Here is a 27,226-nt window from a genome sequence, read left to right as displayed (position 1 = left end):
TAGCTCATTAATCAGGCAGGCAACAAGTTTTCCAGGGTTTCAGGAGTTTTACCTCTCCAAGGTCTCAGGGTATCTGCTAACCAAGCTTTTAATTAGAGATGCCGGAGATTGAACCCGGGAATCTTTGCACGTAAAGCATATCTCTGCCAGGAAGCCCTGGATCTTCCCCCAGGAAAAAAGAAGTATATGCTAAGTCAAACCATTCACATGAACACATGAAGCTGCCTTATACTGAATCAGACCCTAGGTCCATCAAAGTCAGTATTGTCTACTCAGACTGGCAGCAGCTCTCCAGGGTCTCAGGCTGAGGTATTTCACAGCACCTACTTGCCTAGTCCCTTTAACTGGAGATGCCGGGGATTGAACCTGGGATCTTCTGCATGCCAAGCAGATGCTCTGCAACTGAGCTACGACTAGGGTTGCCAACCTCCCGGTAGTAGCAGGAGATCTCCCGCTATTACAACTGATCTCCAGCCGATAGAGTTCAGTTCACCTGGAGAAAATGGCTGCTTTGGCAATTGGACTCTATGGCATTGAAGTCCCTCCCCTCCCCAGAGCCTGCCCTCCTCAGGCTCCGCCCCAAAAACCTCCCGCCGATGGCAAAAAGGGACCTGGCAACCCTAGGTACGACTCTTCCATTTGTTTAAGTCTTTTCCAAATATCTGCTAAGCAAGGTCCATGTAGCAGCCTTAATAGCCCTGCTTAACCCAATCTCATCATCTCATCAGCGCTGGTTAGTATTGCTATGAAAGCAAAGGCAATGGCAAGCCACCTCTGTTCAACTCTTGCCTTAGAAATCCCGTGGGCCTGGGGTCGCCATGAGTTGGTTGCAACTTGACGGCACACTGTTAAGGGCCAAATAACAGCATGCCAAGGACTGAACGTTCTGCATGGAATATGTACTCTGCCAGCAAGCCATGACCTTTCCCATTGCACTTCATTGCAATAGTATGACGTACAGTATAAAATGTTAATGTGGATCCATATATGTCAGTATGTCTGCAAGAGTCTTTAGGGAAAGTGTAGGAGATGCCAGTAAGTTAATGCCCCTTCAGTAAGCCTTTTATATCTCTTCATCATTTTGAAAAAGAATTCAGGGCAGAATGACTTATTATGAGGTCTGGAGTGGATGCAGGCTAGTAAATGTTAGCTTAATCCCAACAAGACAGAAGTGCTACTGGTGACTAGAATCCTGACCCAGGATTTATGGTGTTTCCTGTTCTGAATGGGGTTGCACTCCCCTTGAAGAAACGGGGTGCTCTTGGACTAGGGTTGCCAGCTCCGGGTTGGGAAATACCTGGAGATTTTTGGGACACAGCCCGAGGAGGGTGGGGTTTGGGGAGGGGAGGGACTTCAGTGCCATAGAGTCCAATTGCTAAAGTGGCCATTTTCTTCAGGGGAATTGATCTCTATCGGCTGGAGATCAGTTATAATAGCAGGAGATCTCCAGCTAGTACCTGGAGGCTGGCAACCCTATCTTGGACCCAGTCCCTTCTGTTTGACCACAGGTAGTATCCCTGCGGGGAACTCTGGAAAGGCTGTAAGCACATTACATGGTGAAGAAATGGATATGAAAAATTAGGAAGATGCATGAAGGGGAACTGACGAAGAAATCCGAAACGGCCGTCTGCTGATCTTCTGGAATTTCTACTCACCTACAATTCCTATCTGTGGTCAAACAGAAGGGACTTTTTTCCATATAGTGAATGGATGTGAACCTCTGATGTGTATATAGTGTATATAGTTGTATTGTGTGTTGGCTTATATGCCTATATGTGCGCTGGCTTTACAGTTCATAATACAGAGTTTTGTGCAGCCATATCTTTTGTGTAGTCTTCAATTGGCAACTCTACTCCCCCCGTTACTTTCCTGTGCAAATTCCTGGATTATAAGGCTGTGACAGTTTGTTCATTCAGCGGCTGATAGCAAGATCATGGATATTGTTCTTATTTTTCTATTTCCTCCTACCCAGAGAAAACTTTTTAAAAAAATTCCCCAGTACCTCTTGGCAGAGAAACCTCAGAATCAATCTGCTTAATCCAATGAGAATGATGTATAAATATTTCCTTCAGGAAATACATACATTCAGTTTGTGTGTTTTGATGGCAATAACCAAAGAAACAGGCAGTTGCCTAAACTGGAAAAAAATGTAACAGCTTTATTAAACATGATCAAAATTCAGTCTGAAAACCGATCATTTAAATATGGTACATTCATGTTCTAAAACAATATTTAATGTAACATTTCACTCTTTAATGTTAACAATACGGGTTCACTGTGCGGCTTTTGTTTATTTATTTCAAAAAACTGACAAAGTTAGAAAAAAAATTACTTCCAAACAATATCACAACCTATACAGACAAACCTATGAAACAATCTTTAAAAATCCACAGAAGAATGAAAGGAGGATCTATTCTTGAAATGTAACAGGCATGTGGCTTAGAAATGTACCTCCTCATTCCTTTTAGCTTGAAGACAGACAGTGTATACTCTGGATCTTTTCTAAATTTCAGGATGGGTGTAAAACAAATGACCGCTTGGGCAGAATCAGGCCCTGGTCCAGCTGGGTCAGTGTGGTGTGCTCTGACTGGTAGTGGCTCTCTGGGATCTTTGGGGGGATTTTCCCTCACATTTGCTGCCTGGGATCTTTTAGTTGGAGATGCTGAAGTTTAGGTATGGGACCTTCTGTATACAGGGCATGTGTAGGGTTGCCAGGTCCCTTTTTGCCCCTGGCTGGAAGTTTTTGGGGCGGAGCCTGAGGAGGGCAGGGTTTGAGGAGGGGAGAGACTTCAATGCCATAGAGTCCAATTGCCAAAGCGGAAATTTTCTTCAGGAGAACTGATCTCTATCGGTTGGAGATCAGTTGTAATAGCAGATCTCCAGCTAGTACCTGGAGGTTAAGCAAAGCAAGAGTAGGCACGTATGGCACAAAAAGCCCTACAAAAGAATGCTGAACAAAATGTTTGTAATGACAAAATTGAACAAACAATACAACCAAGAACAGAAGGAAATTCCTGTTACATGTGTAGAAAAGTCACCACGTTCCTGCAGCGTAGACAGGCAAGTGAAGTGACTAAATATCAAAGTCCTAGGATGCCACGAGTAGAGAGAAAACAGGCTTCTGGTAATGAGTCCTATTTTGCTGGTGCTTTGTCAATTCAGGCAATCCTGTGACGTTCCGTCAAGGTTCCAGGGAACATATGTTCCGGACAAGAAGGCCTGTAGCCTGACAGTACTCTAAACAGAGCCCTTGACTCTTAAATCATTGCCAGATAGGATATTTTATCAGCAGCGGCTTATATCCCACCTTTCTTCCATCATAGAAAGTAAGTTGGAAAAAGGAGGCCTCCCACCCAGGAACTGATCAAACTCAGACCAGGTTAGCTTTAGCAAGGTTGCTACATCAGGTACCTTCCGACCAACTGCTAGGGTTGGCAGGTCCCTCGTCGCCACCGGCGAGAGATTTTGGGGGCAGAGCCTGAAAAGGGTGAGGTTTGGGGAGGGGAGGGACTTCAATGCCATAGAATCCAGTTGCCACAGCAGCCATTGGGCGAAAACGCACGGGCGCTTGAGCCTCCTTTCTTCCCTGTTCCAGCCAGGATCCAGCCAGGATCGAACGCACGAACGTGCGTTCGATCCTGGCTGGATCCTGGCTGGAACAGGGAAGAAAGGAGGCTCAAGCGCCCGTGCGTTTTCGCCCATTTTCTCCAGCCGAACTGATCTCTGCTATTACCTGGAGGTTGGCAGCCCGACCAACCGCTAAGACCCTAGCTTAGTAACTTGTCATCTGTTTCGACCTTTGGTCTCATAATGTTGACATTTAAATTAATAAATATATGTAACATTCTAGATTTCAGTGACTATAAATAGCAACTATAGGTGCAAACCTATTCTGGCATTTGTTTGTTGTTGCACACCCACTGAATTCACTGGGAGTTTTGGGATGTACAAGCATTCCAGAACAAGATTTTAGTGTTATAACAATACTGATCCAAAAGGTCTAGGATGGCTGTCCGCCATCCCAGTCAGACATATAAATAAGCTTAATGCAGCAAAACATATTTTCCTCCCCGGATTGAATTATTACTACTAGCAGCAAGTGAAGGATGAAAGAGAAGACAGGGGAAACTACACCGATTTCCCTTTCACCAAATGGGCCTGGTTTCCCAGCATTTCTAAGAAAAGCTTTTGGTATAATTTTTGCATGGTGGCGCTGCGGAGGGACTTGATCACCTTCCGGAGGCCTTGAAGCGTCGTCTTGGGGAAGTGGTATGCCTTCAGGTGCTTCAGTCCATACATCAGGCCTTTGATGGAGTCTTGGTCTCGGTTTTTTATTCTCCACAAGTTGAGGAGCTTGGGAATCTGTTCCGTGGACTGGCACACTTTCATAATGCGCTCAGTCTCCTCTTTACCAACTTTTTCCCCTGGTAAATTTTCCATCAGCATGTTGAGCTGCTCAGGAGTGACGCGGAGGTGGCCGATCTGCTTTAAGACGCTGTTCTCACAAAGATCGATGTCTACAAAAGACAAAAGGCAGGATATTGGCATTTATCTTGGATTAAAATCTTCCGAGTATGCAGTTGTTTTAGGCCCTTGCTTAAACTTGTTACTTTTTGCAAATCTACCCTATGTAGGGTTGCCAGGTCCCTCCAGCGGGATGTTTTTGGGGCATAGCCTGAGGAGGGCGGGGTTTGGGGAGGGGAGGGACTTAAATGCCATAGAGTCCAATTGCCAAAGCAGCCATTTTCTCCAGGTGAATTTATCTCTATCCGCTGGAGATCAGTTGTAATAGCAGGAGATCTCCAGCTAGTACCTGGAGATTGTCAACCCTAACCCTACGTACTGAAAATGGTGAAGAGAACACCAGGAAATATAGTTCTGTTATGGTGCTGCTGCTGATTCTATTAGCAATCTTTGCAGAACTATGAATCCCAGGGTCCTTTGGAAAAAGCCAGGGCAAATTAGCCATTTTCTCCAGGTGAATTGATCTCTATTGGCTGGAGATCAGTTGTAATAGCAGGAGATCTCCAGCTAGTACCTGGAGCTTGGCAACCCTAAACATGGCTACCCTCTGAAATCACAATCTCAGCAAGTCTCTGCATATTACTGCCCAAACTTATATTCTTTGTTTAGGATCCATGATTTTAGAGCCATAGTGGCAGATACAGCCAGAGATCGAAAGCAGATCTACTCAGAGGTAAATCCCTTTTTTTTCCAACAGGGCTTGCTCTCAGGAAAGTGTCTTTCAGATTGCAGCCACAGCCTATCTGGGCATGATGGACGTTATTGCCAGAGGCAAACATCTCATGTGAATTGGCTCTGAGTCTGAGTCGGGTTGCTTTACTGTCCGGCAATGTGAAGTCATACCTTGTATAATTTTCATGACCACACTGTGGTCTTTGTTCTGCTGCTTCCATAACTTCAGGAGCTGGAAGGTCTGTTCCTGCGGGCTGTGCCTTTGTTTAATCTTTTGTAAGGCTTCCGTGGTGATATTCTTCCCTGGCAGGCTGTCTGTTAATGAGTTCAGCCAGTCGGGGGTGAGTTTGGTAGGAACTGCGAATCGGAAGAATGCCTCCTCACATAAGGTTACATCTGAAAAACAGTCATAAATATACCTGAGTTTTCAAAACTTGACTGGACTTGACCAATTACCCACAAACTGCACTAGTTCCTCATCACATGAACACATGAAGCTGCCTTATACTGAATCAGACCATCAAGGTCCATCAAAATCAGTATTGTCAACTCAGACCGGCAGCAGCTGTCCAGGGTCTCAGGCAGAGGTCTTTCACATCACCTACTTGCCTAGTCCCTTTAACTGGAGATGTCAGAGATCGAACCCGGGACCTTCTGCATGCCAAGCAGATCAAAGAAAGTGTTTTAAATTCTCAGCATTCTTTTAGTCTGGCAACTGTGTGCCACTAGCCCTGCGGTTCAGTGTGATGGTACCACAACTCCACATGTGCAAAATATCTTGATAAAAATGGCTCGGATACTCATCTAGTCCACTTATCAGGAGCTCTGTTTTGGGATGAGTAGGATGAGGATTGGGAGGGAAGGCAGCATGGTATAACCTGAACTCATCTGATCTCAGAAGCTAAGCAAGGTCAGGCCTAGTTAGTTTTTTGAAAGGGTGTTGAAAGTGTCAAGTTTCAGCCAATTTATGATGACTCAATGGAGTTTTAAAAACAGGAGATGAACAGTGGTGGTTTGCTATTGCCTGCCTCTGTGTAACAGCCCTGAACTTCCTTGGTGGTCTCCCATCCAAATACTAACCAGGGCTGACCCAGGTTAGCTGATGAGACCTGACTAGATAGGTCTAGCCTGGGCCATTGGCCAGGCCTCACTAGCTTTACCCTTTTTAAATTTCATACACACCAATTTCACATTGCTGATCTGATTTGTTGGTTTCTTCTCCGTGCCACACATTGTCCTGTTTCGCATCTCCACTCCGTGGCTCGACTTTTCGGCAGGGTGCTGAGGTTGAAAATTCATTGGAAAAATAGCCTTCTGGACACCTCTCGCAAACAGTGTCGGTCCAAGGGGTTCCTTAAGAAAAAGAAAGCAAAGTTAAAAACACTTTGCAAGGACTTCCTGTGTAACACTTAAAAGATTTCATGCCCTTTAAAAGACATCAAAGGCTGGACTGAAAAGCATTCAGATTTCCATTCTTCAGACAATTGTTTGATTTGTATATCTACAGAAGGTTACCTTTTAAAGAAAAATATTTGTGCCCCAGCAACACTTCATTGATTAATGTTTTCAAAATTTCCCTTTCTCAGATTTTGTAAGAGATAAACCACACTTTCGGAAATATTATGTGGTACAGCCATCTACTTCAAAACACAACTGGGAGATCACATTATTTGAGTGCTCAATTCCTCCCTGGAGACAGAAAAGTAGCAGTCGTACAACAGGTACCAACACTGAGTTGGCAACGCTAGTGGATCCAGAGTTTATCCTAATACATTGATTTGGAAGGCCTAAGATCAACTGTGCTCAGGCAGTTAGAAAACAGTGGATGGCTGCCAGAGTTTAGGCCAGGATACCTCAAGAACAAACTACTTCAATATTAAAGAGGAATAGAAAAATGTTGGAAATGTCATAGTGATGTGGGAACATTTTCCCAACAATGGTGGAGTTGTAGCAAAGCGAATTTTTTTCGGAAAAATATTCACGAGGAAATTTCTAAAGTTATGGGAGTAAAAATTCCACTCAAACCAGAAATATATTTACTGGGTATCTTAGATAGGACATTAAAAAAACAGTTGGGAGATATACTTAGATATTTACAACAGCAGCAAGAATTGTATGGGCGAGAAAATGGAGAATAGAAGAAGTAGCCGCAGTGCATTAATGGCATCAGAAAGTTATGGAGTTGGCCAAGATGGCCAAGTTAAGTAAATATATTGAAGATAGTTGGGTTTCCGACTTTGATATAGACTGGAAGGTATGGTCAGTATGTATAAATCAATATTTTAGGGATAAAAAAATGACCTTGGGTTTTAGAATCTAAACTTATTAAATGGTAGACTAAGATGAAAGTAGCTAAATGATAATTAAAGTAAAAATAGATTAAATCAAAATTATTCATAAGAGAAATAGGGTATATGGTGGTCTGTTCTGTGTGAGGAGAGTTGGAGGTCGGTTTTGTGTAGTGTTTTGTGTCCTACTTTTTCTTTTTTTCCTTTCACTTTTTTCTTTTTGTATATTGTGTTTTAGTGTGCTTTGTGCTTTGTATACTTTGACATATTCTGTAATGTTCTGCATATCTCAGTAAAACTTTATTAAAAAAAAACTTCTGATGAAGCTGATATGCGAAACAAGGATAAATCACGAAACCTTGTATAGTTTGCTTTGTTTTGACAGAAGCGTTTTGGAAATTATAAGTTGATATTTAAAATTATGAATATTTAAAATTATGAATCACCTTTTAAAAAAATTATATGATGTATTACCATATATATATATATATATATATTGATCTACCCTCATGCCTACATCAACTGTTCCTCACTTGCTGCACCAAGATTTTGAAATTTGCACCCCTACGCTGCATCTGGAGCCTGCCCTTCAGAGTTCCATGACATTGGTAGAAACTCTTTCACTAGGCATTTGGGCTCTGCTGATTTTATTAGGTCTGAGTGTTTTAATCCTGGTTTTGATGCTAAATCCTGGTCTTTTAACGTCTTTTTGGCACTTGTTAGTTAAATGTTTTGGATACAGTGGGTTTTGATCCTGCTCATCACAGCAAGGAGGGGATTTTTACCAATTCTTCCTGCTGCTGACCTCTGAATCCCTCCTCATGCTGTTTCTGGGGGCCTCCTATCCCTCACAAGCAGAATTTTTGAAGGCTGCAGCGGGGGGAAAGCGGAGGCAGAAAAGTCACACTCTGCAGACAGAAATGCCTTCTGTTTGCAGAAATTTTCAGTGGAATCGAAGCCCATGGTTTTATATTTTATTTTGTGTATTCTCGTGGTTAAAATGGTGGTATTGTAAATTGCCTTGACAACTGCTGAAAGGTGGGATATACACAGGTATATATTAAAAAAGTGAATGAATGAATAGAAGAATGAATACATAGCAGCTTTTCTCCCTGTGGCTGTCTTTAAGGTTACCAACTCCAGATTGGGAAATTCCTGGAGATATGGGGGTGGAGCCTGAAGAGAGTGGGTCTGGGGAGAGTGGGTCTGAAAAGGAACGGGACCTCAGCGGGAGGTTGAGCAACCCTACATTCAGAAACAAGTTTTCCAGATTTTGTGTGTGTGAAGAATTCTTCCCAAGTCTTTTCCCACTGTGCAGTCAGGTCATCGAAATCTGTCTTTTTGATAACTCAGCAAAATTCTTCCTTTCCCTTAAATTAGGGCTGCCAAGTTCGCATCTCAGGGGCATGCCAATTGAGTGCCACCTAACCTGTGGGGTACTTAATCACCTCTGTTGCTGCCACCCATCTGGAGTCACAAAATGTCTCTGGCACCTGGTGACCTGTATTTCATGCCACAGACATACTGGAAGCAACTAATCTGGCAATCCTGCTTTAAATCTATTCAGCCCAGCTCCCCTTTCTACACATAAAAAGTAGTAGAAGTCAAATACTTCTTACTTTCCCCCAATCAATTTGGCATTATGTGCATTTGTGCATTTCTGTGGTAAATAACACCTTGCTTGCATTTAATTGATTTAGATTTAATGCAGCAATGAAAGTATGAATCTATAGATAAATTATGCTACAGGATACACTAAATGAGTTTCCAAAGATTTTAGAGGTAAGCAATTGCTTATTAATGTAACCAAGTGAAGATTACATATCGATTCTTGTTCTTTTGGTTGGCTAGATTTTTACATAATCCCCCCCCCAATATAATGGTAATATGTAATAAGACAAAACAAATGTAGAATTAATATTTTCTTAAATGGATACTATAAAGCAATTGCATTGGCAGATACTGATTACAGGTAATTTCCAAGGACAGCTGTGTTGGTCTGCAGTGGAGCTAGGGTTGCCAGGTCCCTCTTTGCCACCGGCGGGAGGTTTATGGGGCGGAGCCCTAGAAGGGTGGGGTTTGGAGAGGGGAGGGACTTCAATGCCATAGAGTCCAATTGCGGAAGCGGCCATTTTCTCCAGGTGAACTGATCTCTACCGGCTGGAGATCAGTTGTAATAGCGGGAGCTCTCCAGCTACTACTTGGAGGTTGGCAACCCTAAATGGAGCAGCTAGATTCAAGTCCAGACGCACCCTAGGGACCAACACAATTTGGGGGGGGGGTATGAACTTTTGAGATTCAAAGCCCTCTTTGTCAGATATACAGATAAGTTTCAGAAGCATGAACAAATTTCAGAGGGTAGACGTGTTGGTCTGCAGTAGAACAGTTAGATTCAAGTCCAATAGCACCTTACAGACCAACAGGAGCTTCAGGGTATAAGCTCTTGAGAGTCAAAGCTCCATTCATGTCAGCCAAAAGGACCTTTGACTCTTAAAAGCTGACACCCTGAAGCTCCCCTCGGTCTCTAAGGGGCTACTGGACTCAAATCGAACTGTTGTCAAGAACCATTCAGCCTCGCCCTGCCTGAATGCTCCCGCTTCGAGCTGTGCAAAGGAGGGGAATCCCATGTTCCTTTTTGAAGGGAAACTTTGGCAAGTATTGTACCTCTCCAATGAGTATACTTCGAAGCCTCCCTCCTGCAGTTCTTTCTGGGCCCCCACGGTGTTCATTATATACCTTCAGACTAGGGTTGCCAGATACCAGGTAATGGTGGGCAATTGCCCGCCAATTAAGGGGGCTGCCTGCCGCCCCTCAGTTGGCCGGTGAGCGGAAGCAGGTAAGCTGAAGGGGGGCAATTAACGTCACTTCTGGGTTTATCCCAGAAGTGATGGGGATGCTCTAGCACCCATCACCCCACCAGCCCCACCACAAGAAAGCTCCCGCTGGTGGCGAAGGGGGACCTGGTAACTCTACTTCAGACTTCATGCTCCTAACTGCTTGATTTGCAATGGACAACTTTGGGTCATTCTTACTGATCCTATTTTGGGACTTCTTAATTTATTTGACTTCCTCATATGCCACATACAATGTAAGTGGCCCCAACGCTGGCGGGGAGGCCCGGACGCCAGTCTCCCATTGCTGCCGCAGCAGTGCCACCCTGGGATGCCGACGGGGCCTTTCTCCGGTGTCCCACCAGCATAAAGTCCCACGCCAGCGTTCCAGGGGGCATTCCTGCATCCCCAGGGGCATGCCAGGGGGATGCTGGCGACGAGAACGGCAGTGCTGCATCTCCTTTTTAGCAGGCGCAGCCTCGCTGTTCTCTATGGGGCAAAAAGCCCCATTTAAAATTTAAATAACCTTTAAAAGGCTTCTTTTTTTTTTTTTTTTGAGCTTTTGGCACCTGGGAAATGGGTTAGGTCGGAGGTGCCGCAGCAGCACCTCCTCTCCACGGTCCCCGGCCACCGACAGCTCAGGAATTGTGTAAATAATGAACAGCATTATCTTGGAATGCTGAATGTCAGCAGGTAAGTTATTCAGCAAGTATAATACAAATGTCTACTCCTGTCCATATGCCAGTATGATTGATCAATCAAAGAGGTGAGATCTTACTGACTAGAAAATGATGTATCTCCATCACAGATACTTCAAAATGGTCCCTCAAAGAGGCTATTGTTACTGTGAAGGCTGAATCCAGGTATTCCTGTAGACATTTGTTCAGAGAAAGTTCAATGAATTGTAGCTTTCCCCCCATTTGTATTATCTAAAGAAACATGCCTTCTTTATTTTACTTCTTTACAAGGACTTAACTTTGTGAAACTATATAACTTACATGAATAAGTCATTATCAAAGGGATGCATTTAATATTTTATGTTGGAAATACAGTTTGGCTTCATGTAAATATCCTTGTATTTCATATCAGAAATGCTCCTTGGCTAAAATATTTTATTTCGTATTTGAATGCAGTTTGTTGATGCATTTTGCATTTTTAAAAACTGAATTATGAGAATTCTCCCAGAAACACCATTCTAGCTATTTATAAGCTAATATTTCTTTCAGTATTAGGATAGATGAAAAAATAGTGCTATGTGAAAGTGCGTCAGGAGGCTGCGAATCTTGACAGAACGGTTGCTCGCAATTCTCCTCATCCCAACTATGTTATAGCATCAGTCTGGACTGTATCATTTGTGAGATGATGTGTGTATGTGTGTGTGTGTGTGTGTGTGTGTGTGTATGTGTGTGTATATATATATATATATATATATATATATATATATATATATATATATATATATATATATATATATATATATATATATATATATATATATATATATTGTAGATGGAAACTCAACTTTAAAAAAATATTTAAAAGTGTTTTTCAGTGACTGGGTTGGATTTCTGTCACGGCAAAACACAGCCTTTAAAGAAAAACACACCATTCCTATAGTCTTTCTCCCTTCTAGAAATGCAACGTATTATGAGCTTGTCTAGCAAAGAAATAGTCGGCTGCTTTTTCATATATTGATAATGGCTTCTCTACGAGCATCCATTTATGACACTGGTAATTAATTACTGCCAGACATTTGCTATGACTCTTCTGCTACACTAATATTGTTATAATTACTCTCCGGGTGCTGTATCAGTTAACACTTCTGCTGTTTGTCAAGGCGCACAGAGGCTTGAAACGGCATTCTTCCAAATGAAAAATGTTATTAGTTATAACCCATAAATACTGCATCCCAGATAATGTCCCTGTAAAAGAGTACAATCCATCATGTTTCTCATTAGAATGCAATTTGCTGCCGCCATTAAATTACCCATTACAGTAAGAGCAGAACATTTTGCCATGCTGAGCAACATTACTTTTGGCAACGGTCCAGGGAGATGTGAGGAGGACAGCGACTCTTTTTTCCCACAAGCTTTGCAATAAATTTACGACCTGTCAGTTTCTTCCGGGCACAATCGTTTCCGTGAACTTTAAGCTTCACAATAGTGTTTTGGTTTTCTGCACAGGCAGCAAAAACAGAAGGCTTACTGAGCCCATAGCAGAGCTACATGGTGGATGTGAGGTTTGGGGTTGGCGGGTCACAATTGGCCAGGTCTGCTTAAAGGTAAAGGTCCCCTGTGCAAGCACCGGGTCATTCCTGACCCATGGGGTGATGTCACATCCCGACGATTACTAGGCAGACTTTGTTTACGGGGTGGTTTGCCAGTGCCTTCCCCAGTCATCTTCCCTTTACCCCCAGCAAGCTGGGTACTCATTTTACCGACCTCGGAAGGATGGAAGGCTGAGTCAACCGTGAGCCGGCTACCTGAAACCAACTTCCATCAGAATCGAACTCAGGTCGTGAGCAGAGCTTGGACTGCAGTACTGCAGCCTACCACTCTGCGCCACGGGGCTCCTCAAGGTCTGCTTACAAGACTCAATAACCATTCCTGCAAACAAGCTCACAAAAGAGCAAGAGTCCAGTGGCACCTTAAAGACTAACAAAATTTTGGCAGGGTATGAGCTTTCGTGAGTCACAGCTCACTTCAGAAATGTTGTTGGTCTTTAAGGTGCTACTGGACTCTTGCTCTTTTCTCCTGCTAAAGACAGTCTAACGCAGCTACCCATCGTGATCAAAGTTCACAAAAGTTAGCCATCCCCTCCAGAGCACCACAGTTTCACCCCTTTCGTGCACACTTTCATTACTTTGAGGAGGGGAGCCGTGTTGGTGTGCAGTGGAAGAGCTAGAATTGAGTCCGGTAATACCTTAGAGTCCAACAAGATTTTCATGGTATGAGCTTTGGAGGGTCAAAGCTTAAACCCCAAAATCTTTTGGTCCCTAAGATGCTACTGGATACATCTGTTAGTCCTTCATGGCACATGGATGTTCTGCAATAAATCCAGAATTCACTCTTTTCCGATGAAAAACCTGAAAGTGATTCTTCCTTACCACATGTGAGCAGCCCAGTATCTGTTTACAGTTAGAGAGCCAGGGTGGTATAGTGGTTAAGAGCAGTGGTTTGGAGTGTTGGACTCTGATCTGGAGAACCGGGTTTGATTCCCCACTCCTCCACATGAAGCCAGCTGGGTGACCTTGGGCTAGTCACAGCTCTTACAGCTTTCTCAGCCCCACCTATCTCACAGGGTGACTGTTGTGGGGAGGGGAAGGGAAGGTGATCGTAAGCTGGTTTGATTCTTCCTTAAGTGGCAGAGAAAGTTGCCATATAAAAGCCAACTCTTCTTCTTCATCAGTTCAAACAGAGCTGGATTTGTATATAAAAGAAGTAAACTACAGTTTAGGATTATGAAGGGGCCTCATCTTAAAATGACTCAACCCAGGTCTTGAAAATGGACACCTACCTTTCTCAACAACTCCAAAACCTGGAGGGCATTTTCTGTGCTTCGCGCAGTATTCTATTTCGAAGTACCGCCCTTCGACGCATTCGCAGATACGCTTCTGGGTGCTGGTGCATTCTTGACTCACGAACTGCAGCTCCTGGCACACGGCATTGCAGTAGAAGCATTCGTCATCGAAGTTCCAGTCATCTTCATAATAGCCTTCTGGGCATGGAGCACACACGGTCTGTGATGTCACAGTGCAGGGCTTTTGGACGTAAGTCCCTGCAGGGCACTGATCGCACATCAACTGGCGTCTGCTTCTACGGTCATAATAGGGATGCTTGGGAGGAGCGGTCTCCTGAACAGTCCATTTCACAAAAATGTCCAGCAACTAATAGAACAGATACAAAACAATTTTTTTTTTGTTTTAAGATAAACTGATGGCATCTAGAAATAATACTTTAGGGTCATTTTAATTTTACTTTGGAATTTTTAAAAACATAGAATAGAATAGAAATTTTATTACAGTCAATGACCAGCACAAGTAAAACAGGTAAGTTACCAATTTACAGTCGTCTAAAAAAACATCTAAATAAAACATGCTGGTTTATTAGTTAGTATAATGAATGAACCACTTGGTAAGAAAGGAGAGCCCATATAATATAATATAACTGTTTGCCTGTTTAAAAACATAAGATCCTTAGGTCACGTGTGAAAGCTGGACAATGAAGAAAGCTGATAGGAAGAAAGTAGATTCCTTTGAAATGTGGTGTTGGAGGAGAGTGTTACGGATACTGTGGACTGCCAAAAAAACAAATCAGTGGGTTATAGATCAAATCAAGCCTGAACTGACCCTAGAAGCTAAAATGACTAAACAGAGGCTATCATACTTTGGTCACATGAGAAGACAAGAGTCACTGGAGAAGACAATCATGCGAGGAAAAGTAATCAAGACAAAGCCGTAAGGAAACAGCCATACATAAATTTTTCCAAGTTTTCCAAGATATAAGCTTATATCCTGGAAATCTTGTTGGTCTTTAAGGTGCTATGGACTTGAATTGTTTTTTTAAAGTGCAATCCTAAGGATGTATGTGTGTAGGTTAAGTGCCGTCAAGTCGCGTCTGACTCATGGTGACCCTATGAATCAATGTCCTCCAAAACATCCTATCTTTAACAGCCTTGCTCAGGTCTTGCAAATTGAGGGCCATGGCTTCCTTCATTGAGTCAATCCACTCAACTTGGGTCTTCCTCTTTTCCTGCTGCCTTCAACTTTTCCTAGCATTGTTATCTTTTCCAGTGACTCTTGTCTTCTCATAATGTGACCAAAGTACGGCAGCCTCAGTTTAGTCATTTTAGCTTCTAGGTTCATTTTCGGCTTGATTTGATCTATAACCCAATGATGAGGATGATGATGATGATGATGATTTTGCAGTCCGTGGTATCCGTAACACTCTCCTCCAACACCACATTTCAAAGGAATCTACTTGCTTCCTATCAGCCTTCTTCATTGTCCATCTTTCACACCCATACATAGCAATGTACTTAGAAGTAAGTCCAGTTGGGTTCAATGGGACTTACTTAGATATAACTGTGCTTAACATTGCAGTCCTAAGAAGTACTGTTGTGAAGGCAGAAGATACCATACAACCTGGGTGTTCCTACAGAGTATTTGAGGTACGGTATAATAATAGACCAGGTTCCATGGCAGGTGTGCAGAAGTTCTTTGGCACACCAGTTAATGGAGGGATAGCTCTCTGAAGACAGGAAGCTGGAAAACCTTTGCTGTGAGGCATGCCAACCACCTCTCAAGAGAGAAGCTAGGACAGAATTAAAATGACCTTCAAATACCCTTCAGCAATATCATACAGCCTGCAAAACACTGACGGGCTATGCAATGCGGCAGTGAAATTTCTGTTAAAAGCAATTCTTGAACAAAAAACTAGAGGGCTGCTCCAGTCCCCAAGACAAAACAAGGCAAGGTCAAATGCCCACGGCTATGGGGGAAGGTGAAAATTTATTATATGGATACCTCCCAAAAAAGCCCTATGCACTTCAAGTAGGGTTTCCAGGTCCCTCTTTGCCACCGGAGGGAAGTTTAGTGGTCAGCATGATGTAGTGGTTAACAGCGGTGGTTTAGAGCAATGGACTCTGATCTGGAGAACCAGGTTTGATTCCCCACTCCTCCACATGAGCAGTGAACGCTGATCTGGTGAACTGGGTTGGTTTCCCCACTCCTCCACATGAAGCCAGCTGGGTGACCTTGGGCTAGTCACACTCTCTCAGCCCCACCTACCTCACAGGGTGTCTGTTGTGGGGAGGGGAAGGGAAGGAGATTGTAAGCTGGTTTGATTCTTCCTTAAGTAGTAGAGGAAGTCGGTATATACGGTAAAAACCATCTCTTCGTCTTTTTCTTCTTCTTTTTTGGGGGCAGGGCCTGAGGAGGGCGGGGTTTGGGGAGGGGAGGGACTTCAATGCCATAGAGTCCAATTGCCAAAGCGGCCATTTTCTCCAGGTGAATTGATGTCTATCAGCTGGAGATCACTTGTAATAGCAGGAGATTTCCAGCTAGTACCTGGAGTTTGGGAACCCTAACTTCAAGAGCAGCTTCGTCAGGGGATCTCTGAGAACATAATCTCTAGCATTTCCCCACATCTGTTGAACTCACAGAGAGTAAAAGCTATGTGAAAAAAAGATATGCTTGGACATACCAGAGCCAGTGTGGTGTAGTGGTTAAGAGCTGCGGAATCTAACCTGGAGAACCAGGTTGGATTCACCACTCCTCCACATGAAGCCTGCTGGGTGACCTTGGGCCAGTCACCATTCTTTCAGAACTTTCTAAGCCCCACCTACCTCACAAGGTGCCAGTTGTGAGGAGAGGAAGGGATGGAGTAGAGAAAAGCGGGGTATAAAAACCAACTCTTCTTCTTCGACTGACATGTTTTCATGCTTTTCAAAAAAAATAAGGAGGTTTGTGCAGCCTCTAATTTTTTTTCCAGAAGAGAAATGTAAAAGGGAAATAAAATTATTCCCCACCTGTTCTGTAATCTTCAAATGGCCGTTTGCTCTAAATCTCCCCCCCCCCATGAAACACAAGCAATTAGAAGACAGTGCAAATAACAGCTCAAATTCCTTCGAGCTTCTTTTCCTTCTGTCACACTCTTATGTAAGTGAAGAAACTAGTTTTTCAGCCTATCAAAATATTATTCTATGTCTTAGCCTTTGAGGTTTCATATAGACCACAGAAGAATGTTTGAATTCACTGAAACAGATAAAGCAGCCTCTGTTTTGAATTCCAAACACATCCTGCAAGGCTGTTTTTCTTTTGGAAACCTCTGCCAATGTCTGGAGGGGATCCAAAGTGAAATCTTTTGCCTTCTGCTGTTTGCTTTTGTACAAGAACGTAATTTACATTCAGATCAAAACCCATCAAGTGCGGCTGTGTGTGTGTGTTTGTGTGAAATGTTGTCAAGATGCAGCCCACTTATGGCAACCCCATAGGGCCTTCAAGGCAAAAGATTAACAGAGGTGGTTTGCCATTGCCTTCCTCTGTATAGCACCCCTAGACTTCTTTGGTGGTCTCCCATCGGAGGTAGCATGGTGTGGTGGTTAAACCAGCGTGGTGTAGTACATAAGCACGGCAGGCTCTAATCTGGTGAACCGGGTTGTTTCACCCGTTCCTCCATATGTAGCCTGCTGGGTGACCTTGGGCTAGTCACAGTTCTCTTAGAACTTTCTCAGCCTCATCCACCACACAAGGTGCCTGTTGTGGGGGAGGGGAGGGGATTGTAAGCCACTTTGAGACTCCTTATGGTAGAGAAAAGCAGGGTATAAACACCAACTCTTCTTCAACATCCAAATAGTAACTAGGGCTAAACTGGTTTAGCTTCTGAGACCTGATGAGATCAGGCTAGAAAAAGAAGAAGAGTTGGTTTTTATATACCGATTTTCTCTACCACTTAAGGAAGTATCAGACTGGCTTACAATCACCTTTCCTTCCCCTCCCCACAACAGACACCCTGTGAGGTAGGTAGGGCTGAGAGAGCTCTAAGAGAGCTGTGACTAGCCCAAGGTCACCCAGCTGGCTTAATGTGTAGGAGTGGGGAAACAAACCCAGCTCACCAGATTAGCCTCCACCGCTCATGTGGAGGAGTGGGGAATCAAACCCAGTTCTCCAGATTAGAGTCCGCCGCTCCTAACCACAGCTCTTAACCACTACACCACGCTGGCTCATCCAGGTCAGTCCAGCTAGTGACTACCAAGTGGGCACTTACATAAATGACATGGAGTTCATTGATGACCCGCCCCTGCCATTTGCTCCCATTCAGGTATTAAGAAACAATAGGGTAGATCCAGCCAACTTTTTCACTGAATCTCATCCAATTCTCTTTCTGATTGTCACACCCTTGTCATATGTAGCTTAATGCTATAGTAATATGTCAATTAGCTTTTTTTTTTTCAAAAATACATATTTTTAAAACCCTAGGAGAGTTTGGCAGCCATGGGGACTTACAGCAAGGAAAACGACACTCATGTAGGTGGGACCTGAACAAATCTTCTCATCCACACAGCGTGCAACGGTCCTTTGACTGTGATTTTTCCTAAAATGTATTTATTTAATAGCTTCCCATTTAGATTCTGGGCAGAAATACAAGATACCAGTCAGTGTCTTCAAAGACCCACATGAACTAGATCTAGAGTTTGGCCATCATATTGGTGTTGGGACTAATCGACTAGTTCACAGGGCTAGTTCACAGATTGTAATCTGAGCTACAATGCTATATAATCGGGATTGCCATAATGACAAAGGGGGGGGGGAGTGGAGCCTCTAAGTATGAATGGGGAGAGAAGACAGTTTTCACTAGTACATTGAGAAACCAGCCTACAGTCTAATACACTCTTACTTTGGAGTAAGTCCCATTACATACAGCAGGATGTACTTCAGAGCAGACATGCGTAGGGTCAGAGTAGACATTTATAGGAGTATAGTGCTTGGGTTTAAGGAGCTGAGATTCCTCGTACATAGAGGGGCAAGCTGTAGCCGATTCCTCGCGACCGTGCCTAATAATCCATTTCTGATTCACATTCAACCTTTTATCCACTAGATGATGTTGCGAGTCCTAAGGATCCATGAAAAATTTTGTCAGCTAACTTCCGTTTCAGTTATTTCCCCTGATGTCCCTTTCAACACGGTGTCTATCCAGAGAGCAAAGGGTAGCACACAACCTGTCCTTGCTCCAGTCTAGCATCTGTGATTGTAAAATGGCCAGTTTTTACGGATATATTCAGAATCATGGGAGATGAATTCTGCCATGGACCAGAATCAAAGTGGAAGATACTGGCTATGCTCCCATATGAATCTGTCTGACTATCTGCTGAGGCCCATGTTGATGTGACCCCATCTTCAGAAGTGAGATGAATGGCTACCTCAAAGAGAGCATTTTTTTCTTCTGGCACGAGGAACACACTCATCCCACCTGCCCCCCTCGTCCTTGATCTTCTTATCTTCAGGTACCAGATTAAAGCATTCTGATTTGCCTGTCCCCAGGCATTTGTTTGATTGTATTGTTACTTGGCCCTGACCTGGATGGCCCAGGCTAGCCTGATCTCGTCAGATCTCAGAAGCTAAGCAGGGTCAGTCCTGGTTAGTATTTGGATGGGAGACCACCAAGGAAGTCCAGGGTTGCTGTGCAGAGGAAGGCACTGGCAAACCACCTCTCTTAGTCTCTTGCCATGAAAACCCCAAAAGGGATCGCCATAAGTTGGCTGTGACTTGACAGCACTTCACACACAGACATTGTTACTTGACCCTTGGGACTTGAGTTCTGACTACAGAAGTCACAGAGCACATCTGATTGCCAGAACCTGGGCTAGGGGGAGAATATGAGGATAATATAATGTGTGTTTAATTATTAAGGTATATCTGCACATGCTCAGGATTGCACTCATGTTCACATGCTTTTGGGGTTGAACCATATAAAGCTATGAATACCTCAATTTAAAAATGAAGCGTAGCTTCAAACTTTAAATGTAGGGGGACTCCCTGTGGAACTCCCTGCCCCAGGATATGCTGATGGCTGCCAACTTGGAAGGCTTTTAGAGGGCAGTGGACATGTTAATGGAGGAGAGGGGTATTCATGGCTACTAGTAAAATTGGATAATAGTCATGAGGCATACCTATTCTCTCCAGGATCAGAGGAGCATGCCTATTATATTGGGTGCTGTGGACCACAGGCAGGATAATGCTGCTGCAGTCGTCTTGTTTGGGGGCTTCCTAGAGGCACCAGGTCGGCCACTGTGTGAATAGACTGCTGGACTTGATGGGCCTTGGTCTGATCCAGCAGGGCCTTTCTTATGTTCGTATGACTCAGATAGCCTCAGTTTAATCGACTTTGGGAAGGAGGTCATCATTTCCCTATGGCTGCCTGCTCTACCACTGAACTTTGTTCACAATGCCCTATGAAGATAGTGCCGAGTTGACAAGGGTTTGAGGGAATCCCCATGCTTAAGAATCCACCCACTCCTCAGCTGAGGGAAATGACAACACACGGAGACCCAATGCTCTTGAGGGAATTGAATGTGTTTCCCGAGCTGGCTTTACAATGTAGAAGGAAATGCATCTTTACTATTTTTACAGGAGTGCAATGTACACTACTAGAAATGTTTTGTTTTGGGGCATCGGATTTCAGGTATAAAGCATAAGAAAGAGAAAAGCTGTTCTAAAACCATTAACAATCTCTGGCAAATACACCTTCCAACTACATTAGGGCTGTATTTTTTTTTTTTTTTTTAGCAAGCAAATGTAACAACCAACACAAAAAGCTTCCTCAAATCAAAGAAAAACAAATCAGACTGTACATTAGGGACAATTTTTATGTTATGGCAGCCGTGCTGAAGATTTATTTACTTATTAAACCATTTTCAGCCTGCTCTTCCATGCAAATATTCAAGGTGGTTTACAAAGGTTAATTAACAATTTGAACAATGTTTCAGGTAGGTAGCAGTGTTGGTCTTCAGTAGAAGAATCTGATATGAGTCCAGTAGCAACTTACAGACAAACTAGATTTCCAGGGTATAAGCTTTCGAGAGTCAAAGCTTCCCTTCCTCATATCTGATGTAAGGAGTTTTGACTCTTGAAAACTTATACCCGGGAAATCCTTTTAGTCTTTAAGGTGCTAATGGACTCACATTTGAACAATGCAAATAAAAAACATTTAAATATCAATAATGAATGAAACCATATAAAATCAGCTGCATCCAAGACTTTTTGCCTGATGTCTAAACAGCGAAGAGATGGAGCCAGGCTGCTAATTCTTGTAATTGTATAAGTTATAAAGTAAAGTGCAAGCACTGGGTCATTCCTGACCCATGGGATGACGTCACATCCTGACATTTACTAGGCAGACTGTTTACGGGGTGGTTTGCCAGTGCCTTCCCCAGTCATCTTCCCTTTACCCCCAGCAAGCTGGGTACTCATTTTACCGACCTCGGAAGGATGGAAGGCTAAGTCAACCTTGAGCTGGCTACCTGAAACCGACTTCCGTCGGGATCGAACTCAGGTTGTGAGCAGAGCTTGGACTGCAGCTTACCACTCTGCGAGGTGTAAGCTCTCACACAATATGGAATTGTCTGATGAAAGAATTTCTGGTGGCACTTCATTAATGAATGGCCTTCCCATGAAAATGGTTGACTCAAAAATGACCCTGCGGTAGGCAGTTCATTAACAGGATGCCACTGGAAATCCATTCATAAAATACGTAGATGTTGTGGGAGTGTTTAATACAACAGTGCCCTGCCCATTTTCCATTCATGCGACTGGAATTTACAAAAGAACAGGTCCCTACAGATTGCACCGTGACTCTTCAGAATAGATATTAAAAATAACAGGCACAATGCAGCTAAATGTAAGCACTTTAAATTGAGCACGTACTGAAAGATCTCATTCGAACCAAGGGGATATAAACAGTGATAATGTCTTTCAACAGGTCCCGTCCAACATGCTTGATCCCTATATCTGTCCATATTACAGGTGGATTGCATATTGTTTCATCCACTGATGTGAAGAGCCAATCTTTAGGGGGGTCTTTCAGTCCTAGAAGCATGCCTAGGGTTTGGATCCCACCATAGTATCATAGAGTTGGAAGGGACCACCAGGGTCATCTAGTCCAACCCCCTGCATAATGAGGAAATTCACAACTACCTCCCCCCCCCATCCCCAGTGACCATGCCCAGAAGATGGCCAAGATGCCCTCCCTCTCATGATCTGTCCAAGGTCACAGAATCAGCATTGCTGACAGATGCCCATCTAGCCTCTGTTTAAAAACCTCCAGGGAAGGAGAGCTCACCACCTCCTGAGGAAGCGTGTTCCACTGAGGAACAGCTCTAACTGTTAGAAAGTTCTTCCTAATGTTTAGACGGAAACTCTTTTGATCTAATTTCAACCTGTTGGTTCTGGTCCGACCTTCTGGGGCAACAGAAAACAACTCAGCACCCTCCTCTATATGACAGCCCTTCAAGTACTTGAAGATGATTATCATATCACCTCTCAGTCTTCTCCTCTTCAGGCTAAATATACCCAGCTCCTTCAACCTTTCCTCATAGGACTTGGTCTCCAGACCTCTCACCATCTTTGTTGCCTTCCTCTGGACACGCTCCAGCTTGTTTTCATTCAGTCTCACCCAACTCCCTGGTTTACTACAGCTGTTGTCTGACATGGCTGTGGTTCATGCTGGTGCCAAGATGCTTAGCATCTCCTTTTGGGGTGGTCAAAGGGGATCTTTCATCCCATTTTTATTAGTGGAAAAGCTGGTTGAATCCACCCTGATCACTATTAAAACATGTGGAATCCACAAAGAAGTTTATTCTTTTCAACAGGAAATCCATACACTGGATTATATCCAGAAAATACAGACCATATGAAAACAGAGAACCGAAAAGACTTCTTGTTCCAGTCATTTCTATATGAATGCCATCCATAATTCAATCAATGCACAATCCAGCAATTGAGCACAGGAAACAAAACTTACAAGCCAAAACAAGCATTGAAAAGCATTTCATCAGTTCCCCCCCTCTTTCCAAGATGAGATATGTTGATTATATATATGCAAAGAAGCGTGTTTATTAGTCACATGGTAAAGATTTTCTGTTAGTCTTCTAAGTCCAATTTCAACACTTATTAGTAGATTTTGACGTATAGCTTGCCTTTTCCTTGGGGTAAGATATGATTTAAAGAAATTGATCCTTGTTCCCCTTACTCTGTAAGTTACAAAGAACGGAGGAAACACTAAAGGGAACCTCCACATTCAGAGGTGGTAAACCCCTGAATATCACTTCCAGGAGGCAAGACGAGGAGGAGGCAAGATGAGGGGGAGGAGAAGGAGAAGAAGAGTTGGTTTTGTATATGCCGACTTTCCCTACCACTTAAGAAAGGATCAAACCGACTTACAATCACCTTCCCTTCCCCTCCCCACAACAGACACCCCAAGAGAGATGTGACTAGCCCAAGGCCACCCAGCTGGCTTCATGTGTCAGAGTGGGGAAAACAACTTGGTTCACCAGATTAGCCTCCACCGCTCATGTGGAGGAGTGGGGGAATCAAACCCATTCCCCCAGTTCTCCAGATCAGACTCCAATTCTCCAAACCACCACTCTTAACCACTACAGCACGGTGGCTCTCAAGTGGAGATTTTTCCAACATGGGACAGCATGCACATGCACTAGGATCCACACAAAGAATTGGATCATGACCCTTTTAATTGTTGAAAATCAGAGTCGAAGAATCGTGATTGTGGTTACAGAAGAGTCAGGTCACAGCACACCCGATTTACAACATTTATAGAAGGAGAAAAAGGAGAAGGAGAAGGAGAAGAGTTGGTTTTTATATGCCGACTTTCTCTACTACTTAAGGCAGAATCAAACAGGCTTACAATCTCCTTCCCTTCCCCTCCCCACAACAGACACCCTGTGAGGTAGGTGGGGCTGAGAGAGCTGTGACTATCCCAAGGTCACCCAGCTGGTTTCATGTGTAGGAGTGGTGAAATAAATCCAGTTCACCAGATTAGTGTCGCCGCTCATGTGGAGGAGTGGGGGAATCAAACCCGGTTCTCCAAATCAGAGTCCCCCGCTCCAAACCACCGCCCTTAACCACTACACCATGCTGGTTCCATAGCTCAGTGGCAGAGCAGAAGATCCCAAGCTCAGCTCCTGAAGTCTCCACTGAAAGAATCACAAGGCTGGGAAAGCCTTCTGCCCCAGACCCTGAAGAGCCAAGGACAGTTAGAGTCAATACTGGACTAGATGGATCAATGGTTTGACTTGGTGAAAGGCAGCTTCGGGGAAGTTAGGGGAAATTCAGAGACAACGACACAACTCAGTCCAATCCCAGTTCCTGTCCCTTATTAGCCTTGTCTCTCACCGACAGTATAAGAAAGACAGTAACATTTGCAATGAAATTGGTACCATCATGTGGAAGAAGAAGAGTTGGTTTTTATACCCCGCTATTTCTTTACCTTTAAGGAGTCTCAACGCTACTTACAATCACCTTCCCTCCCCCCCCCCCCCGCACCACCACAACCGGCACCTTGTAGATGGGGCTGAGAGAGTTCTGAGAGAGCTGTAACTAGCCCAAGGTCACCCAGCAGGCTTCATGTGGAGGAGTGGGGAAACCAACCCGGTTCACCTGATTAGAGTCCGCCGCTCCTGTGGAGGAGTGGGGAATCAACCCCGGTTCTCCAGATTAGAGTCCGACGCTCTTCACCACTACACCACACTGGAGGTCCGAGCTGCGAGATTTCAACAATTCCAATACCTTAAAAAAGGGGGCTGGTTGATGATCCCACCCCCCTTGAAACTGGAAATACTCCATTCCTTGTCGAAGCCTGGCTGTACAACCCCCATCATGCTAAAAAGGGAGCAAACCTGCTTGCTAAAGACCCGACAAGGAAAAACCAAAGCAAGCGGAGAGACAGAGAGAAGTCTATCGGCAGTCTGATCTTGTCAGTTCCAAAGAAATCATTTGTCTCTGGGCGAGGACTTACCACAAGCGTGCAGCAGAGGAACTTGTTCATTGTGGTTGCTTTGAAAACCTCAGGGCTCTGGGAAGGCAACCAGGCAGTTAGGAAGCGCTCCAGTCCTGCAGCAGCTTGGCTATCACTGCTCAGGCACATTAAAATCCCGTTTATATACCTATCTGCGGTGGGTACAACAGGAAGCGCTGGGCTAAAGCCCTCCCCAGAGTGAACAATTTCACTTTTTTTTCCCTTTTTTTTAAAAAAAGGAACTTCTAGAGGTTGGTGATTTCAGGCCACTTCTTTCAGAGCTGTTTAACCACAGGCTGAAGGTGTGGGGGACACAGGATCCGGTCAAGTGGAGGGTTAACTAATTACTGTCTGTCTTTTGGGCAGAGAGGGGGAGTCTAAAGCCGACTCACCTCCAGGAGAAGGAGGCTGAGTTATTTGCAGCCCGCCTGTTATAGAAACAAAGGCATAAAAATAGCCCACTGATACTGAGTCTTCCAAGCCCCTGCTCGGGATCCCTTTAAAATAAAAACCAAAAATACTCTGCCCCGGCCTTAAACTAGAGTTGAAACAGAGTACTTTTCCTCTTTGTGATCTCTTTTCAGTATTTTCTACCTGTTCCTACACTGTGTCCTACATTGTTCCTACAGCTTGCAAACTTATCACCCCTGGATATTTATACTGCTATACCTGCTCAAAATCCCTTTGATTAATTCTCCACCTATATTGCTTTGGGTTCCTTGCACAGACCATAATATTGGTCTTATCCACGTTAATCACTACCTGATTTTCTTGGCAATACAAGTTTAAAGCACGCAGAGCTCTTCTTATGCCAACTGGAGTTCTTGAAAATATAGCTAGATCGTCAGCATAAAGCAGAAATGAGACATGCCTATTACCGACTTTTGGGGGGTGGAATTGTAAACTTATCATTATTTTCATGGATGCTTTTGACATGTTTCTCAGCTGCATTCGCTTGCACTGTACTCCTGTACCAGTAGGGTTGCCAACCTCCAGGTAATAGGTGGAGATCTCCCGCTATTACAACTGATCTCCAGCCGATAGGGATCAGTTCCCCTGGAGAACATGGCCGCTTTGGCAATTGGCCTCTATGGCATTGAAGTCCCTCCCCAAAACCCTCCCTCCTCAGGCTCCACCCCAAAAACCTCCCGCCGGTGGCGAAGAGGGACCTGGCAACCCTATGTACCAGGCACCATTAATCATCCCCTGCTCACGGAAGGGGAAATGAAATGAGATACAGTAAGAGTGAAGACAGATGTAACACTAGAAAAGCGATGGAGGCTATTTGATGGTGCTGTTGCAACTCCCCAAATAAACAATCTGTTCTGCAGCACAGTATGTGTGTGGTGGAGGACAGTTTCACCATTTTCCCCCTGGTTTGAGCTGGGGGAAAGCTGAGTAGCAACTGGCTAGTGCAAATGCCATTACCAAGATACCTAGGGCTGCCAAGCCCCCAGTGGGGGTGGGGGATTCCATGCCCCCAGGTCCCTTTGCCCACAGCCACTCAAAGCAGTGGTGGCAGAATTTTTTTTTAAATGCAGCTTTGTGTAATTGCCAGAAGTTCTTACTGGAAGTGACAAAGGGAAGTTCTAGGAATTGCTGGAAACTCTATGGTAAAACCATGGCGTTTCTGACCATTCCTAGAGCTACACTCTAGGTAAGTACATTAGGCTGCATTTGTTAAACATTTTTCTGCCACGATGCTGCACCCTCCCATAACCTTCCCCTCCCCCATAACCCTCCCACATACATCTCTCTGCAAATTCTTAGAGCAATGTTTTAATTTTAAAAATCTGTGTAGATTTTAAAAGTGAATACATAGAATCCTAGCGTTGGAAGGGACCACCAGGGTCATCTAGTCCAACCCCCTGCACAATGCAGGAAACTCACAGCTACCTCCCCCACACACCCCCAGTGCCCAGAAGATGGCCAAGATGCCCCGCTCCCATGAACTGCCCAAGTTCATAGAATCAGCATTGCTGACAGATGGCCATCCAGCCTCTGCTTAAAAACCTCCAGGGAAGGAGGGCTCTCCACCTCCCGAGGAAGCCTGTTCCACTGAGGAACCGCTCTAACTGAAGAAGAAGAAGAAGAAGAAGAAGAAGAAGAAGAAGAAGAAGAAGAGAAGAAGAAGAAGAAGAAGAAGAGGAGTTGGTTTTTATATGCCGACTTTCTCTACCTCTTTAAGGAGAATCAAACCGGCTTACAATCTCCTTCCTTTCCTCTCCCCACGCAGACACCTTGTGAGGTAGGTGGGGCTGAGAGAGTTCTGAGATAACTGTGACTAGCCCGAGGTCACCCAGCAGGCTTCATGTGTAGAAGTGGGAAAACCAACCTGGTTCACTAGATAAGCATTTGCTGCTCATGTGGAGGAGTGGGGAAT

General features: G+C 44.1%; 1 protein-coding gene across 1 annotated transcript; it reads right to left on the bottom strand.

Annotated features, from left to right (window-relative positions):
- Window positions 1–4,099: 4,099 nt before the first annotated feature.
- Window positions 4,100–24,930, bottom strand: TNFRSF11B (TNF receptor superfamily member 11b). Its single transcript, XM_056854688.1, has 5 exons — window positions 24,844–24,930; window positions 13,832–14,201; window positions 6,379–6,549; window positions 5,368–5,592; window positions 4,100–4,517 (listed from the first exon to the last, which is right to left on the bottom strand). Exons 1-5 carry the CDS (start codon window positions 24,871–24,873, stop codon window positions 4,129–4,131), a joined length of 1,185 nt encoding a protein of 394 aa, XP_056710666.1. The 5' UTR covers window positions 24,874–24,930; the 3' UTR covers window positions 4,100–4,128.
- Between the last annotated feature and the right edge of the window lie 2,296 nt (window positions 24,931–27,226).

The sequence above is a fragment of the Euleptes europaea genome, chromosome 8, assembly GCF_029931775.1.
Source record: "Euleptes europaea isolate rEulEur1 chromosome 8, rEulEur1.hap1, whole genome shotgun sequence".
Taxonomy (NCBI): domain Eukaryota; kingdom Metazoa; phylum Chordata; class Lepidosauria; order Squamata; family Sphaerodactylidae; genus Euleptes; species Euleptes europaea.
Note: the sequence above shows the minus strand (reverse complement) of the source record. Positions and strands in the feature narration are given on the sequence as shown.

Coding starts and splice junctions, on each gene's coding strand:
- TNFRSF11B (XM_056854688.1), bottom strand. CDS start 24,873: ATGAACAAGTTCCTCTGCTGCACGCTTGTG. Junction 14,202..24,843: donor TCCTCTGCTGCACGCTTGTG/GTAAGTCCTCGC, acceptor CTGTTCTATTAG/TTGCTGGACATTTTTGTGAA. Junction 4,518..5,367: donor GGTCATGAAAATTATACAAG/GTATGACTTCAC, acceptor TGTCTTTTGTAG/ACATCGATCTTTGTGAGAAC.